The sequence below is a fragment of the Corvus hawaiiensis genome, chromosome 2 (genome assembly GCF_020740725.1).
Source record: "Corvus hawaiiensis isolate bCorHaw1 chromosome 2, bCorHaw1.pri.cur, whole genome shotgun sequence".
NCBI classification, from domain to species: domain Eukaryota; kingdom Metazoa; phylum Chordata; class Aves; order Passeriformes; family Corvidae; genus Corvus; species Corvus hawaiiensis.
This window is the reverse complement of record NC_063214.1, coordinates 34090413-34105911: the sequence shown is the minus strand read 5'-3', so window position 1 is coordinate 34105911 and position 15499 is coordinate 34090413. Positions and strand designations below refer to the sequence as shown.

The 15499-nt window shown below is 44.2% G+C and overlaps 1 protein-coding gene across 6 annotated transcripts in view; it reads left to right on the top strand.

Moving 5' to 3' along the window:
- Positions 1–15199, top strand: part of PAK1 (p21 (RAC1) activated kinase 1) — a 75592-nt gene extending 60393 nt beyond the window's left edge. For all 6 annotated transcript variants that reach the window (XM_048294353.1, XM_048294354.1, XM_048294351.1 and 3 more), the window contains 5 exons: positions 3602–3719; positions 4171–4270; positions 6080–6276; positions 7820–7957; positions 9855–15199. In XM_048294353.1, the coding sequence (XP_048150310.1) occupies positions 3602–3719; positions 4171–4270; positions 6080–6276; positions 7820–7957; positions 9855–9941 (640 nt within the window). In that variant the 3' untranslated portion in view covers positions 9942–15199. The remainder of the gene's footprint in view (positions 1–3601; positions 3720–4170; positions 4271–6079; positions 6277–7819; positions 7958–9854) is intronic.
- The last annotated feature ends 300 nt before the right edge of the window (positions 15200–15499 follow it).

Here is a 15499-nt window from a genome sequence, read left to right as displayed (position 1 = left end):
GCTTTTGTCCTCCACTTTCACTAATCTTTTTCAGAGGGATTAGCTTTTGTTTGAGTGCTGCACATGGACAGAACAGCAACTGGGATGAACATGGGGGTTCTTGTGCCTATTGTGCCACTTCAGCTCTGTAACTGCAAGATCCTGTTGCTGGGGAGCTGTGTTCCTCCTGCCCAGCCTAATGTGCCTGTGCTTCCCAAGTGCTGAATTAAGCTGATATTTGGATGCCACTTGCTGGCTTCTGCCTCCTGCTGAAGGAGGTGGAGGAAGGATGTGCTGATCACTGGTTTCTGCTTTGTGGTTCTGTTACAGTGTCTCCCCTTCTGAGTCCCTAATGGGAGCTGCAATCTAGATAGCCATTGGCATGAACCAGCTCTCTCTCTTCTCTTTGCCTCAGCTCCTGCCCTTATGCAAGGGTTTCCTGTTCTTTGTCCCCTCATAGCTGCACAGCCTACATGCTTGTGGTTAAGCATCTTTTCTGCTGCAGTCTAAGTGGCCAGTGTTGCACAAAGGTGTGCTGTGATATTTAAGATAGTGACATGCCTAATTCAGCTGTACTTGGGAGCTGGATTTAGAAGCATCTGGCTCTGAAGACAGTGGCACCAGTCTTCTGTACAGACAAACAGCCACTTGTGCTGAATTACCTGCTGGAGGTGCCAGTTCCTTTCTGCTGCATGAAAGAGGCCCTCAGAGCCCTGCTTCTAAACTCAGCCATCTAAACACAGGCGTCAGATGCCCAGTGCTAGGCAAAGCAAACTCCTGCCCTTTAGTTTCATTCTGAAGAACTCCTTAACTTAATAAACCCCACAAATAAGTGGTAGCCTCTGTTACCCCAACCCCAAACTGCAGTAGGGATGGGTGGTCAATGAATAAAGCTGAAAGTGTAAGACAGTCATGCTACAAGAACACACTGGTTTCTTTCCAGGCTATATTCATGTTTGCATGTTGGAGGCAAGTTACTGGTGCAAAATTCTGTAATGAATGAACTTGCACTTCTGGGCAACTCCAAATTTCACCAAATTTATCAATAAAATATGTGTATTTGTGATAGACAGGACTTGGTGGACAACTTCCTAAGGTATCTAAGTGGAAGCTGAGGAGCACCTTACAGGATCAGACATTAGCTGCTCTTGCAGATGGATGAAGAGAAAGCTGTAGACCATCCTTTTCTTCCTCAAAGATTTTCATCAGGCTTTTTTTACTGCCAGCTTGTTTTGGAAGGTGACAGTGGGTGACAAGGTGTGACACCATGCTGCGCCTGATGTTGCATCAGAGCAGCACGTAGGTGTATGGACTTCCTGATGGTGTCTCTAGAACTGCTGAGAGAGTGGGTTTGAGTCATGCCTTCAGTGGGCAGCTCAGTGACTAAGACTGGCAAGAGAGTGGAAAGATCCCTGAGACAGTACCACCCTGAGATGACATTCCTTTGGTGGCAGCTGGCAGGGAGCCACTGTTAATTCCACCTCCCTGTGTGTTATGTCAAATCTATCAATTATGGAGTTGCCAGGGTCTTGGCACATGTCTGTGGCTGCTCATGGCTCAGCTTTGGTTCACAGCATGGTTCTTGGCTTGCTCCATCTGTTTTGGCTGCAGAGATACACCAGCTTGCTCCTAGCATGTGGAACTTGAGATTGTCATGCAAAGAGCCCATTCTGCCCCCATTCTTACAGTGAAGCGGGATTTGGGCTGCAGAGAGTGGATTTGGGCTGCAGAGAGTGCTACTGGCAATGAAGGGAAACCTTGTGATGTCCATGGTGGGTGATTTGCTGAGAGGGTGCTGATAAAATCTGCAGAAAGCCTGGTTTGGCAGAAGTGAAGAAGTAGCTATAGCATAGGGCAGGAAGGAAGAGTGTGGATGCAGTTGGGCTTTCAGAGCCCAACAGAAGGTAAATGACCCACAGAAATTAGCAGGAGTGCTTCTGAAAGCAGTCCTGCTGCTCTTTTCTTACTCAGAGGGGCTGAGTGCTTTTGCTGGGGTCTGTAATGCTGGGGAAAAAAAAAAGCCAGTGCATCAGCTTCTGTTCCATAGTGGAATTTGAGACCTCTGTGCTGCGGGAGCACAGCCCTGTGCCCTTGGGCTTTGCATCTTGTAAGAATCTCCAGATTGCACCTCCCTACACAGTCTTCAGCACCAGCAAATCAGGATACCCACTTTGTCCCTGGAATTAAAGGCTGTCCATAACTGTAACACTACTGTCATCCAGGTGTAGATCAGACCACTATTACTATTTAGGGGGATTTTTTCATCAGCTTGGTGTTGTCAGTGTGTCCTTTGGGGGTAAATGCCACACCTTGCTCACTGCTGTGATGTCTCACTCATCTCTGTCTACTTTCCATGCCAAGCTTAATAGGTTCTTTCTCCTTTACTGTTGCTTTCTACCTAATTGTTCCCTAATACCTATCCTGCATTTGCATTTGGCTCCTGGCAAATTCATTCCTCAGTAGGATCAGTGTTTTAGAGCAAAGCAAACGTATCCTTGATGAACTCTAGTGCCAGATGATGCTTTTAATTAGATTCTCTGCCCTCTCACTTTTGACTCATCTGTCTACTCACTTGAAAAATGAGAGCATTGGCTGAAAAGGTGGGTTTTCAAAGTGATGATTCCTTCCTTCAGGAGTGTGTCATCCTGATGTATCTGTCCTGGTAGTTTGTGTTGATGGGCCCAAAAAGGGGCAGAAATGGTTAGTGGTTTGGGCTTTTTTTTTTTTTTGGGTTCTTTTGTTTGTTTGTTCTTAATGCGTTAATGCTGAAGTCTTCATCTCCCATCTTCTACTTTTAGACATGGGTACACACACACACTCAGCAGAGAGGAATATCCCAAATGACTGAGAAAAGCCACTCTCATCTCAGCTGTCTCCTCCCCATCTTCCTATGGGCCTTCTTTAGAAAAGACCTGCCTTTTTGGCATTTCCTTTTCTATTTTAAATCTTTAAATTGTTGTTTCATCCAGTAAGGTGTACTACTTTGACCTTATGAATGGTTCTGAAATTTTCAGACAGAATCACAGATTAGTTGGATGATGTGGAAAAGATTGAGGTGATTTTTCAAATGCATGGTGCTTAAAAAAGAAGTGCTCATTCATGATTGATTGTGGGTAGCCATCTTTTGTGTCACCCAGAATTGTCCCTGGGCCGAGGCAAAGCAAGCAGTTGCTAAGGACAGCAGGATGCCAGGAGTAGTGAAACAGCCCCCAGCCACCTCTTCCAGTGCAAGAGCCCTCAGAAGCCATTGCTGTGGGCCAAATGTCTGGGTTGCATGCTCGGACCCCATCTTTGCTTCTTTCCTTCTCTCCCAGCAGCAGGAGCAGTTGTAAGGTCAGGTCTCCATCTTAGTCTGCATCCTTTCCATGGCAGAAAAATTCAGCCTTGCCTTTATGGACAGGAAACTTCTAGCCAGCTCTCCCACTACACCTCTCCTCAACTTTCTGCACTCACCCTTCTCTTTGGTCATTCAGGTTGTGATCAGATCTTCCCGTGTACAGAAAGTACCAGAATTTTGTGGTTCCCTAATACTGTTAAACGCAGCTCTTGTTTTTAGAGCACTTCTAAGACAACTTTAAAACCCTGTACATTCTGTTTTTAAAATCTGGTCTGGGCCCTTCAGTTACCTTGTAGGAGAAGAGCTCTGGGTGGTGATGGAGTACTTGGCAGGAGGCTCCCTCACCGATGTTGTGACAGAGACCTGCATGGACGAGGGACAAATCGCCGCCGTGTGCCGGGAGGTAAAGCAGCACTCACAGTCAGAGGGAGCTCTGGTTGGGAATGGGACATGAACTTTCCACCATCTGTCACTGACTCCATGGGAATGTCTCCAGCTTCTGTAATGTGACAGTCATTCTTTTAGAGAATGGATTTCACCTATGAGGATGCAGCAATCAATTCTAATGCAAACCTCATGTTTCACCCCAGAGGGAGGAACTAGAGTGGGAAATGGGGTTGGGATCCTATTGATTTTGTCTGTTCTGCAAGTCATTTGGGACTAACTTGTCCTCCCAGGATCTGCTGATCCCAGTGTGACATCTCTGTAGCCCTGCACATACTGAGTATATGAAAAGCCCTGAGACCCTGCGCCATTACTACCAAAAATGCACAGTCTGTTTGAGTCCTTTAGCTGGCTAATTGTGACTGGTGAATCATTTCATGCACAGTAAGAATATCTCAATTATTTTTCAGTGTCTCCAAGCCCTGGAATTCCTCCATTCAAACCAGGTTATTCACAGAGACATCAAGAGTGACAACATCCTGCTGGGAATGGATGGCTCTGTCAAACTAAGTATGCAGGGAACTTTACTGCTGATGACTTATCAACCCATGCCAGTTATCTGCTCTGGGCCAGGCATTTTAGGGAGATGGGTGTTTGAGGTACTTGATGCTGTCATGATGAACAGGCTGTAGAAATGCTGCTATAGATATTTCTGTGGCATTTGTTTTAATGAAGACTGGCAAACACAAATCCTTGTGAAGGGATACCAGACTTGAAGTGAGGCTTGGGGTTCATCTAGCTTTGGGCCATCTGTTTATGTGAACTGAAATAACAGTATTTTAATGCTACTCCAGTCTAGAAAGCTGGGTTAGAAGATGTAAGGCTATAAGTCTTCATTTATGAACAATCTCTTCAGTCTGGAAAATGCTGCAGGTACTCAAGGGCAGGAGAAGTGGAGGGAGAATTGAAAACTGTGTAACTAGAAATCATTTAATCTTACAATGCCAACCCAGACTGGAGTCTAAATGTTGTTTCCTCCTTGTGGTATCACCAGTAATGAAAACCTTGAGACTGTTCTGCCCCTTGGGTGCTAAGGTAGCTGTTGTGCTTGTCATTGTCCATGCAGAGATAAGCCTGGAAACCACTGAATTATTATCTTCCACCTATAGCTTTAACAGAATGGTGCTCCCTTTTTCTTCCTCTCAGTTCTGTTGGCTGGCACCCAGTAGGCATAAATAAATCTATTTTTGTCGGCAGTGACAGCAGATATAACTTAAAATTCACAGGGTGCAGATATGCTGAGTAAGAAGGTGGGGTTTTTTTGCACATAATTGCTTTTTAAACTAAAGCTGCACTTTGGTGGAGCCAGATCTCAGGAGTGTTAGCAATGAATAACTGATGGGGGCCAAAGTGCTCTGTTCTTATGGAATAACTTCTTTGAGCACGGTGTGCTGGTGCCGGGCTGTAGTTTAAAGTTAGAGAAATCCCTGTGGATATGATGCAGTAACCTTCTGGATCTGAGCTGCTTATTGGCTCTGCTGGAAATTTGCCCTGTTTATGGACCATATGTCCTTTCCTGGTATTTACCCTTGATGAAAACTCAGCTAGGAATCAGTTTAATTTTCATCATTCTGCCTAAAATTAGACGTGCAATGCCACAGGGGGTCAGGATGGGCGGTGCATCTTGCTGTGTTGATTCTGCTGGGCTTGCAAGAACAGATTTAGTTTTCTTTTGGTAAGCCAAATACAAATAAGACATAGGGCGCAGCAATCTTTGTGTGAAGGCCCTCCATCTTTCTCTCTGTTCAAAGAAAGTAGTCAGTATAAATTTAGGTACTTTACATTTATTCTGAACACTCTTTGCTCCATAAAATAGATGCTGTTTGAGAAATGATGTGTCTACAGGGGAAGTAATACCTCTTGGACTGAAAATATCACCAGACAGTACAGTACAGCGTGTGGTCTGGGCAGTGTATCTAGATCAGACTGTGCATTAAGTCCTGTTTTCGCATATCCAGGAATGGTCTTTAGATGATGTATTATAGAGTGTGTTACAGCTGTGTAATGCTGAAACACAGCTGAGTGTCCCAACTCCTGTATGTGGTTATTTCCTGATCCCCATCTTTCACACAGACAAGTGAAAGCAGCTCTAGAATCCTCATGGCCTCAGAGAGTCAGGTTTAGAAACTTGGCTCTAAACACCATCCTCTGTATTAGCCACAAAACCTCTCCTCCTGTCACAGTTGCAGCAGCAGCACACCAGACAGCACAGCAGGGTAAAGTGTACTGTAGCTCTGGTGTCAGTAAGGGTTGTTTTTGGAGAAACTTGCTGATTCCTTCATCTCTGTCTTTCCCCTCCACCCTATTTTAATTTTCCAGCTGACTTCGGCTTCTGTGCCCAGATCACTCCTGAGCAGAGCAAACGCAGCACCATGGTGGGCACCCCGTACTGGATGGCACCTGAAGTGGTGACGCGGAAGGCTTACGGGCCCAAAGTGGATATCTGGTCTTTGGGGATCATGGCCATTGAGATGATCGAAGGAGAGCCCCCCTACCTCAATGAGAACCCTCTGAGAGTAAGCAAGTGCTTTTCTCCTCAGCTCTTCACTAAGCTGCTGATGAAACCGAGCTCATTTGAATCCTCCGGTGTGGTTTCACCACCTCCAGCCCCATCTAATTCAAATGAATCTGTGGTCTCCTTAGATGTCCTAGTGAGAAGACTGAGATAGTCTTAGTTAAAACCCATAGTTTGCTCTGGGTAGCAGAGGTGTGGGTTCTTTATGAGTTAGATCATGCATACTCGTCATTTCCCACTTTCTGGGATGCTAACAGAGGCAGAAGTTCTACCTACTGCAACAAAGCAGTCATGTCTTCAAACCTTCTACCCTGTGAATGAGAGAATTCTCCTCTGAGCATGGTGTAGTGGAAGGTTCCCTGTCCATGGCAGGGGTATTGGAATTCTGTGATCTTTAAGGTCCCTTTCAACCCAAAGCATTCTATGTTTCTGTGATTCAATTTGATTCTATTCTAGTAGGACCTTCTTCCTACTGGCAAATTGTTCCTCCTTGCACGCTCCAAGTAAAATGAGAAGCGTAATAAGCCTTTAGACAGGGCTTAAGCCTCCTGATGTCTTCCCTTTGTTTAATTATTAACAAAAGGAGATATGCTGTCAGCATGTAGGGACATCACTTCTCTTAATACAAGCTAGGTTTATGGCTTTTCCACCAGTTACATGGGTTGGAGGGGTCTAGAAAAATTCTGTTTAAATTCTTTTTCCATTTCTTGCAATGGAACTGGTTTTGGGAGAGAAATGCAGCAGCCAGGAAGACTATAAGGAATAAAACGGTGTTGAGTTAGAGTAACAATACTTTGGCCTCATTTAACACAATTCATGCCAATTACCAGTCTATTAGACTGCTCCCATGGGATGTGTTGAGTGATGTGTTCAAAAGGCCTGTATATTAACGAGTCTCTGACAGATTTCTGTTTCTTTTGAAAATTCATCCAGGAAGTTTCTCACATGAAATCCTGAACTGGATGAATTTTGAGTCTCTTGATTCTCAGAGGAGGGTGTGTGTGAATGCTTCATCCCCAAGCAGTAGCAAAACTGCTTTTTTTCTGCAGGGTGTTAAAAGATGCCTAAGGGTCTGCTGGACATCTTTTGTAAAGAGCCAACTGCATCTTTATCGTGTTGATGTTTTAGGCCTTGTGCACTCAGGCAGAGTACCAACAGAAAGAAAAGTCTATTTAGTCAGGGTTACCTTCCCATGAAGATATAGTCATTACAGGAGTAATGGTAGAGTCATGCCAGTTAACTTCCCTGTGTAAACAGGGTCTGGAATGTTGTTTTTGTCCTGGTAATCCCTTGAGAGGGCTGCAGGTTCCAAACCCAGATTACGAGGGTAAAACAATAAAGGATTGGATCTCATCCACAAAAAATAGGGCTGGCAGCTATTCTGTTTGCTGAAATGTAGGCATTGATTAGTGACCCTGATGAGGTGGAGTTTTTTCCTCCCCATTGAACTGTGGGGAGGGAGAGGAGAAATGGGTGTCTCTAATCCAGAGATAGAATCTAATCTTCATAACCTTCTGTTTCCTGGGTGCTTGTTTTTGTCTTAGGCCCTGTATCTCATTGCTACTAACGGGACTCCAGAACTGCAGAATCCAGAAAAGCTTTCACCCATATTCCGAGACTTCTTAAATCGCTGTCTTGAAATGGACGTGGAAAAGAGAGGTTCTGCAAAAGAGCTGCTACAGGTAGGTGATGGGGAACAAGACTGGAACAATGTAATCATACAATCCTGAGTGAGGCCAGGCTTAGGGCGAGGTCTTGTTTGAGGTCTTGAATACTGCATCAGCTGAAGGCACAAGCACAGCTAAGGTAACCTCTGAGGGGAAAAAAACAACTGAAAACCACAGCCCCCAAACATAAATCCATAATAAAGTGATAACAGACTGCTCCCTTTCCATGCTGTACTGGCTACTGGCAGCAGCTGTGCAGTGTGTTCTGTGCCCACCCTCAAATAAGAGATATGTCCCAGGCCTGCCAAATGCTGAGACCCCCGATTCCTGTGGTTTCTTCACGTGGCTGGCCATGACATCTGTATGTGTTATCACAGCCTTGTCATGCTTGTTCCAGTTTGGACAGCAGGAAGGCTTCTAGCTATCAGATATTCTGGCTGTCTCCTTTCTGGAGGAAGGATCACAAAGCTCTTTGAAATGTGCGTGGCTTCTGTTAACTGGAGCAGTTCAGTCTTACCACATTTTGCCTGATACTACTCCTTACAGAGATGATCGAACAAAGCCTGTGAGATACCTTAATTATAGAATGGCTTGGGTTGGAAGAGGCCTTAAGGATCCTCTGGTTCTGCTTCCCTTGCCATGAGCAGGGACACCTTCCACTAGACCAGGTTGCTCAAAGCCCCATCCAACCTGGACTCGAAAAATTCCAGGGATAGGGCAGCCACAGCTTCTCTTGGCAACTTGTGCCAGTGCCTCATCACCCTATAATCAGATATTTCATTGAAAAACTGATGTCTTAGTCTGAACTCATGGTGAAAGTTGAGGACCAAGGTGCCAGGATTTTTACCAGCATGGATGAGAGGAGTGGTTTGTGTGTTCTTTCTGTCAAATTTGCCATGAGGGTGGAATATGTAAGTCTTTGTAAAATAAATATCTGTGATCAGGAACACTCAGACGTTAAGTATCAGACAGTTTCCATTTTTTGTTTTCCTCTCTCTCCACTAATTTGTGTAGTGTGTTCAGACTTGGACATGCTGCTGCCTTCTGAGACTATAATGAAGCATAAATGGCTGACAGAATGGCAGTAGTTGAAAGATCACTTTTTCTTCTGGACTTTTCAGTCCTAAAATATCAGAAAGAAGTTATGTCCTGTTCCTTGGAGCAGGAGAACATTCTGACTGTAACGCTTCAGCCTGCTCTTAACTACCTTGTGGCCTCTGAATTTTTACTTCTTATTTTTTTCCATCTCTGAAGTGTGTTGCCTTGGGTGATTGATCCCTTCTGATGCTCAGAAGTCTTGTGGATTATCATTGCTTTTTGTTTTCAGAACAGCTTGTGGACTTGCCCTTCACTCTCTGAGAGCTGTTTTGATATTGTTTTAATTCAAGAAGAGCACCAATGTAGCAGACTGAATGGTGCTGTGTTGCAAGCTCTGTGCTGCTCTTCTCAATTTCAGCTGCTTTGCAAATTTCTGATATCTGGTAGAAGGCCAAGGCAATGCTTTCTCCAGACCTGTGACAATGGGGAACAGGGAAATGAGAGGCGACTCCTGCATAGAGCCCTGTGCCTTGTGTCTGAGTCACACAGGTTGATTTTAGTACACCTTCCATCACACTGGATTTCAGTATAGATATTGCAACTTTTTAATTCCTCAGGGGAATTCGCTGAGTTTTGCTTGATCCTGAACATGCACAAACGTTGGGTAATTTAGCATGTGTGGGGTGCAAATCTCTTCATCACTTCAGGCAATCCTCAGAATTTTGTGGTAGTGACAGATCCTCGGGTTTCATGTGTACAGAGAGTAGAGTAGGTTCTTAGATTTCATATGGGTTTAGGTGAAAATGTTTAGAATAGCCACTTCTGGAGCATGTTCTGAAAAATTCTAACCATTTTTTCTTTTGTTTTGTCCTAGCACCAGTTCTTGAAAATTGCAAAGCCTCTATCCAGTCTCACTCCTCTGATTATTGCAGCTAAAGAGGCAGCCAAGAATAACCACTAAAGTGGTGAAGTCAACACAGAGTCATCATGTCAAGACTTTTAGATGTTCATTTCAGAGACTGAATTACTTGCCCTTCTCCCCTTCTGCTCCTTCTTTGCAGGGGTGTTCTGACAACTTTGACTTGCCCTGAAGGGTGGCATTCACTGTACAGGGAAGGGCACACAACAGGGACAGGGCTGATCTTACATGGTGAACTCTCCTTCCATCCTTGTGGTGGGGACGAGAGGGGAAGAACATTTTGTATGGGTGAGGAGATCTTTCTGAGAGCGTCTGAACCTGACCTCCACGTAGCGAAGCCAGTTTGTGTTCGTATTTCTTACGGTGTTTATTTTTAAAAATAATGTGGAGCCTTAGACCATGTTTATCTTAATAAATTAAATCTTTTGCTGGCTGCACTTTGCCTGCTTCTGCCAAGCTGCTATTACACCACGGAGGCTGCTCTGTGCTTTGGATGACTCGAGGAGGGAAGGAAGCAGGCAGCAGCAATGTGAACAGCTGTCAGCAGAGAGGGGAACGAGGGGGTGAAGGTGCATCCCTCCTGCAGCACTGCTGGATGCTTCGAGGAAGCGTAGGCAAAGCCTCTGTGTGCTTCCTGCAGCCATTGGAGAACTTAATTCATGGATGATCTCTTTGCCAAATTGTGTGAACTGCCCCCTTACTCCCCCCTTCCTTTCCCTTCCCCCTTTAGTGGCAACTCTACTAGTTAAACAAATCTCAAATATTTTTTTTGTTGTTCTAGGAAATAAATCGCAGGAAAAAAAACGACAGAGAGCTCTTTTAGGGTTATTTTATCAGCGCTGTGAGGCTTTCTAGAGACCCTACCCTGTGTGATAAACAAACAAAGCAATTTCTATTCTAAAGATAAGATTTGCCTGCAAAATATGTTGAAAACTCTTGTTTCTTAGAGCAAGTTCAATGGAAAACAAACTGATAATGGATGCTGCTTTCTCCTTGCAGATGTGGAGACAAGAATTTTTTGAAATTATAGTTTCTTTATGCTACTGATTCCTCGGGTTGCCAATAGTCTGTAAAACATCAGGAAACCTGGAACTACTAGAAGAGGGACTGGTTGTAAACACTGGGCTTATGTTCAACTGTATACTGATTTTTAATAAAGTGACTGCTGCGTTTCTTAACTTGGGGCTAGGGGAGAACTGGAGAATTCACTGTCACCAGACAAGTCTGTCATTGCTCTTATGGTGACCAGGTACTTGAATGTGTTGAATGAAGTAATATAACCTTTGTTTCTTACCCCTTCTTCTGCAGTCCTTTGGGATAGTGAGTGGCCCTCAAGGGAGTAACTTTACACACAGAGAAAATCGATAAAAAATTGTGTATTGTAACTGCAGGAGCTGCTTTCTCTGTACTGCTTTGGTCACACATGGGGTGAGTTTAAACCTATTCTGGAGTAACCTCTCATCTTTGTGTTGGACAGAAATTCATTCCTTCTTGCTGAGACCTGCTGCTGGCTCAGCCCTTTCCTCCCTGCACCTGGGCTTTAATGAAATAAATTTTTCCGATTGGCTCCACAGTCCATGACAGCTCTTATACCAGCTTTACTGGGTGGAGGTAGTTGGTGAGTTCTTTTGCTTCTGAGGGGCCTTCTCCCATTCTTTGTGCTCCAGGTTGGTCACTGTTTGACACAAGGCTGAGGGGTGAAATCTGTTGCCCAAATTTGCAGCCTCTCTCCCTTTGTGCGTGTATATTTAATTTCCCAGTATTATTAAGTTTCCTTTCACAAAGTTTGTATCCAAGGATGAATTCCTTGGGCAAAACAGTAGAGCTGCCAACCTGGAAAGGGATATGATCTATTAATGAGCTCATCTGCTTGGAGCCTAGGTGGAAATTGTGGAATGGAAGGCCACTATGCTTGAATAATTCCCTTTGAAAAGGACTTTGTATTCCCTCTGGAAGACTCAGGATGGCATATGTGGGAGGAAAAGAATTAGTGGCTGGATCTTTCTTGATCTAAAATCTCATTTGACTGGCAGACTTGGAAATTGATTGTTTTTCTGACAGCAGAGGGTTCAGTTTGATCCACAATGTGTTTAATGTCTCTGACTTCTCTTTAATTCCCTTCCCCACTCCCTTCTCTGCATCTCATTGAGATGAGAACCTTAATGCAGGTGTGCCCTATCTGCGAGCATGCATGGGAGGTTATTTTCCTGCAGCAAGATTTCTGCTAAACTTCCCCAAAGAAGATAGAAAAGGTTATTTTTATGTGGTTTAAGTTGCTCTTCTGGATCCTCTATTGCATAATGGAAAGGGATTAACAGCGACTGTTTATCCCTCCTCTTACAATGTGCTTCTGTCTCATCGACTTCCACATTGACTCGCTCCTGCCTGGTTTCTGTTGGCTGCTGGAGAGGGGTGTTGCCAAAAGCCTTTCGTTCTGCTGGGAAAAGCTGCAAGACTCTGCCCATGCCTGTGTGTCATCTTGTCCCAGGCTGTTTTGTCCCCACTCGTGATAGGTGGGTGGGAAAAGGCAGCGATTGCTACAGCGTGCCTGGACCTGGTTTCCGGTTGCCAGACACATCATGTTTTTATGTTCTCCGAAAATCTTTAAAAAAATTTGTAATTAGCTTAATCTTAGGAGAATGGATTTATTTCGTTCTAGCTGTTCTGAAATGCATTGTTTCCTCCCCTGTCCTTTTATGTGTGAGTTGCCTGGCACCAGCATCTCCGTTAGCTTTTGAAGAGCCCTTCCTGTCTACAGCACCTTCCTGTCTACAGAGGGCTCTTAAACAGTGACTTTCTGACTGAAAATTTAACCTCTAGGGCTTATTTTTCTGAGAATATCTTGGTCCTGCTGTTACTTGAAAGTGACTACAACTTAACAGCTTCTTTGGTGCCTTTTTTCCCCCCCTAACTTTCTCTTATTAACTGATTTGCCTGAGTTGAAACCATTTTTAATCACAGCCCTTCAATATTAGCAGGCAAATTAATAATTAAGTTCTCTCTTCCATATTAGAACATTAAATATTCAATTGTTTTGACTGTCTTTTCAGAAAATTGGTTTCCTTTTTGAGGGATCTCAAGCAATCTTATACCAGAAATAATTTCATATCCTACAGTTTACAAAGGGCTTGGTGGAGGAAGAGGCTAAAACTAATCTTTTCTTAAACACAGAGATTGTCTTATTTGAGTATCAATTGATGGTAGCTTCAATAAGACTTCTCCTATGTTTCAAGCATGGGCATTGATTTATATTACTTTAGCTATTAGGGTTTTTTAGGGTTTAGAGGTTTTCTAAACAATTTGACTTGGGTCCAAGAGTTTGTGTGTGAGGTGTATGTGTGTGAGAGGAGACCATGTGGGAAGAAGGCAGGTTATTTGGACAACACTCTCAGGCACATGGTGTGATTCCTGGAGTTGTCCTGTTCATGGCCAGGAGCTGGACTCAATGATCTTTGCAGATCCCTTCTAGCTCAGGAGATTCTGTGAGGCTGAGAGTGAAGAGCCAGGGATGGAGGGCACAGCAGAACTGGCTGGCTGCAGCAGCAGTAGCACACCTTTAGCCATCCCTGAAATGTCTTCATTGAGTGGACGTGTTTTTAAAGAACATAAATCTGACTGATTAGTTCCTACAGGCACTTCTCTAGGCAGGCATTATGCTCCTACCAAACTGCCTTCCCCTTTTAAACAAAAGGGGTGCAGGGATTTCTCCAGCAAAGGAGGCTCCTTGAGAAAGGAGGTTTCCATGGAGACACTTACTTGACTTAAAAGATCTGGCTAAGGCTTGAGAAGAAGTTTGGTGGGTAGACACCACATTGACACAAAAGCCACTGTTTTGCAAAGCAGCTGGGGTTGCTGTGTTTTGTTGCCAGCTTGATGTCCCTTTTCAGGGGGTTGGTTTTGAAAAAGTACTGAGAATGTTGCCTGCTCAGGATTGTGAGGTGTATAAAAGTCTGGCTCTTAGCTGAGATCTCTGTTAGTATCCTAATCCATCTGTCTCAAAATGCTGCTGGTCGGTGTAAGCAGGGCACGTTTGCAGCAGAGTACTGTGCAAGAAAGGATTGCAATGGTCTGTACTAGGTGCTTGCTTTCTTAGAACCCACCCTTCTTGGCTGACAGCAAAATTGGTTCTGACCAGTTTCCAAGAATAATATTTGTTTGAAGCCCGTTCCTAATTTTACAGCTTGCATAGTCCATTTGTCTGGTGAATGACAACATCTTCAGTGTTAAAACTGTTAAAGGTGAACTGATTATCTGCTCATCTTTCCCCCGTAAAACAGTAAGACTTTTTAATGGCTTCTTATTTCAGCTGTAATAGAGAGCCTGTAGATGTATTTTGGGGTTGTAAGCCCAACTGGATGAAGCATATGTGTAATGAATGCTGTAGGATCTCATGGTTTGTTGCTGATGACAACTCACGGTGGCAAAGGTGGGATCTTAAAGAAGCAGCTGCCGACTTTGACAGGGAATGGCCAACAGCAACAAAACTGCAATAAGGATGGGAGCTGGATAGAAACTTCCTGCCAAAATGGAGCCTACAGGGAGCGGTGGGAAAGAGACAGAGTTGGTCCAAAGGGTAGGATGAAGCAAAGGTTAAAACTTCAATGACACAGTTGCTGAGGAAATTCAGGGACTGTCACATCAGCCTCCTGCATCTCAAGGCAGCAGCGTGTCTGAAGGAGGAGAGCAGAAAGGAGCCTGAGAAGGGAAAAGGTGCTGAAAGTGGAGACTGGAGCAGCAATATGGCTCTGAGTCACAGCCTGTGCTAAGAGCTGGAGCTAATCCAGGAGGTTCACAAAAAATGACAAAATTCAGCTGAAAAGGAAAAGTGGAGCTAGAATGGAGGAGATGGCCTTGATGTGCCAAGGAACTGAAGAGAGAGGCCAGATTTCCTGAATGTGTGAAACAGCAGAAATGAATTTAACACAGGTTTCTGTGGATGACAAGCAGCTCGTTCCCTCCTGCCTTGCAGCATCAGTGTCGTGTCTTTTTGAGATCAGCTCTGCTTTGGGATCGTGTCAGCAGCCGCCCAACTTCAGTCTTGTGTTTGTAAAGAAGGCTTTTTGCTCTGCACCTACTGATTTCTGACTGCAGCTCTCCGCTGTTGGTAGATGTCATTGTGTCATGTCCCACCTGGAAATACAGAGGCTGTTGCAGTTTTAAAATCTGCTGGATAATGTATTTCTCTCCATGCTGTCTTGGCATAACTCTCCTGTACTGTACTGCTGAGTTTGTTTAATGTGCCAGGTCAGCTCAGCCATTTTAAAAATAAAAATTGAAACCTTAAATAAGACCTTGATTAATTATTTGGTTCTGCTTGACTTGCTGTTTCAAAGACCCTTGCAGTGATAGTAGAAATGAATGGGGGTGCTTGAAAGAGGGGTTGTGTTTCTCTGACCTGTTTTAGATTAATCAGATCTCATTTGATTGAGCAAAATGACTACACTAAAAGCTGTTGCAGCAAGTGTGACTTTCACCTCTTATTTTAACTTGTTTGGACATAGTTAATGCTCTGGAAAGCAGGCTGGAAGCAGGATCTAGACCACATCTTGAAGAAGAAGAGGAGGCAGCTTGGATGCTTTTTTCCCCCCAGATATAAAGTT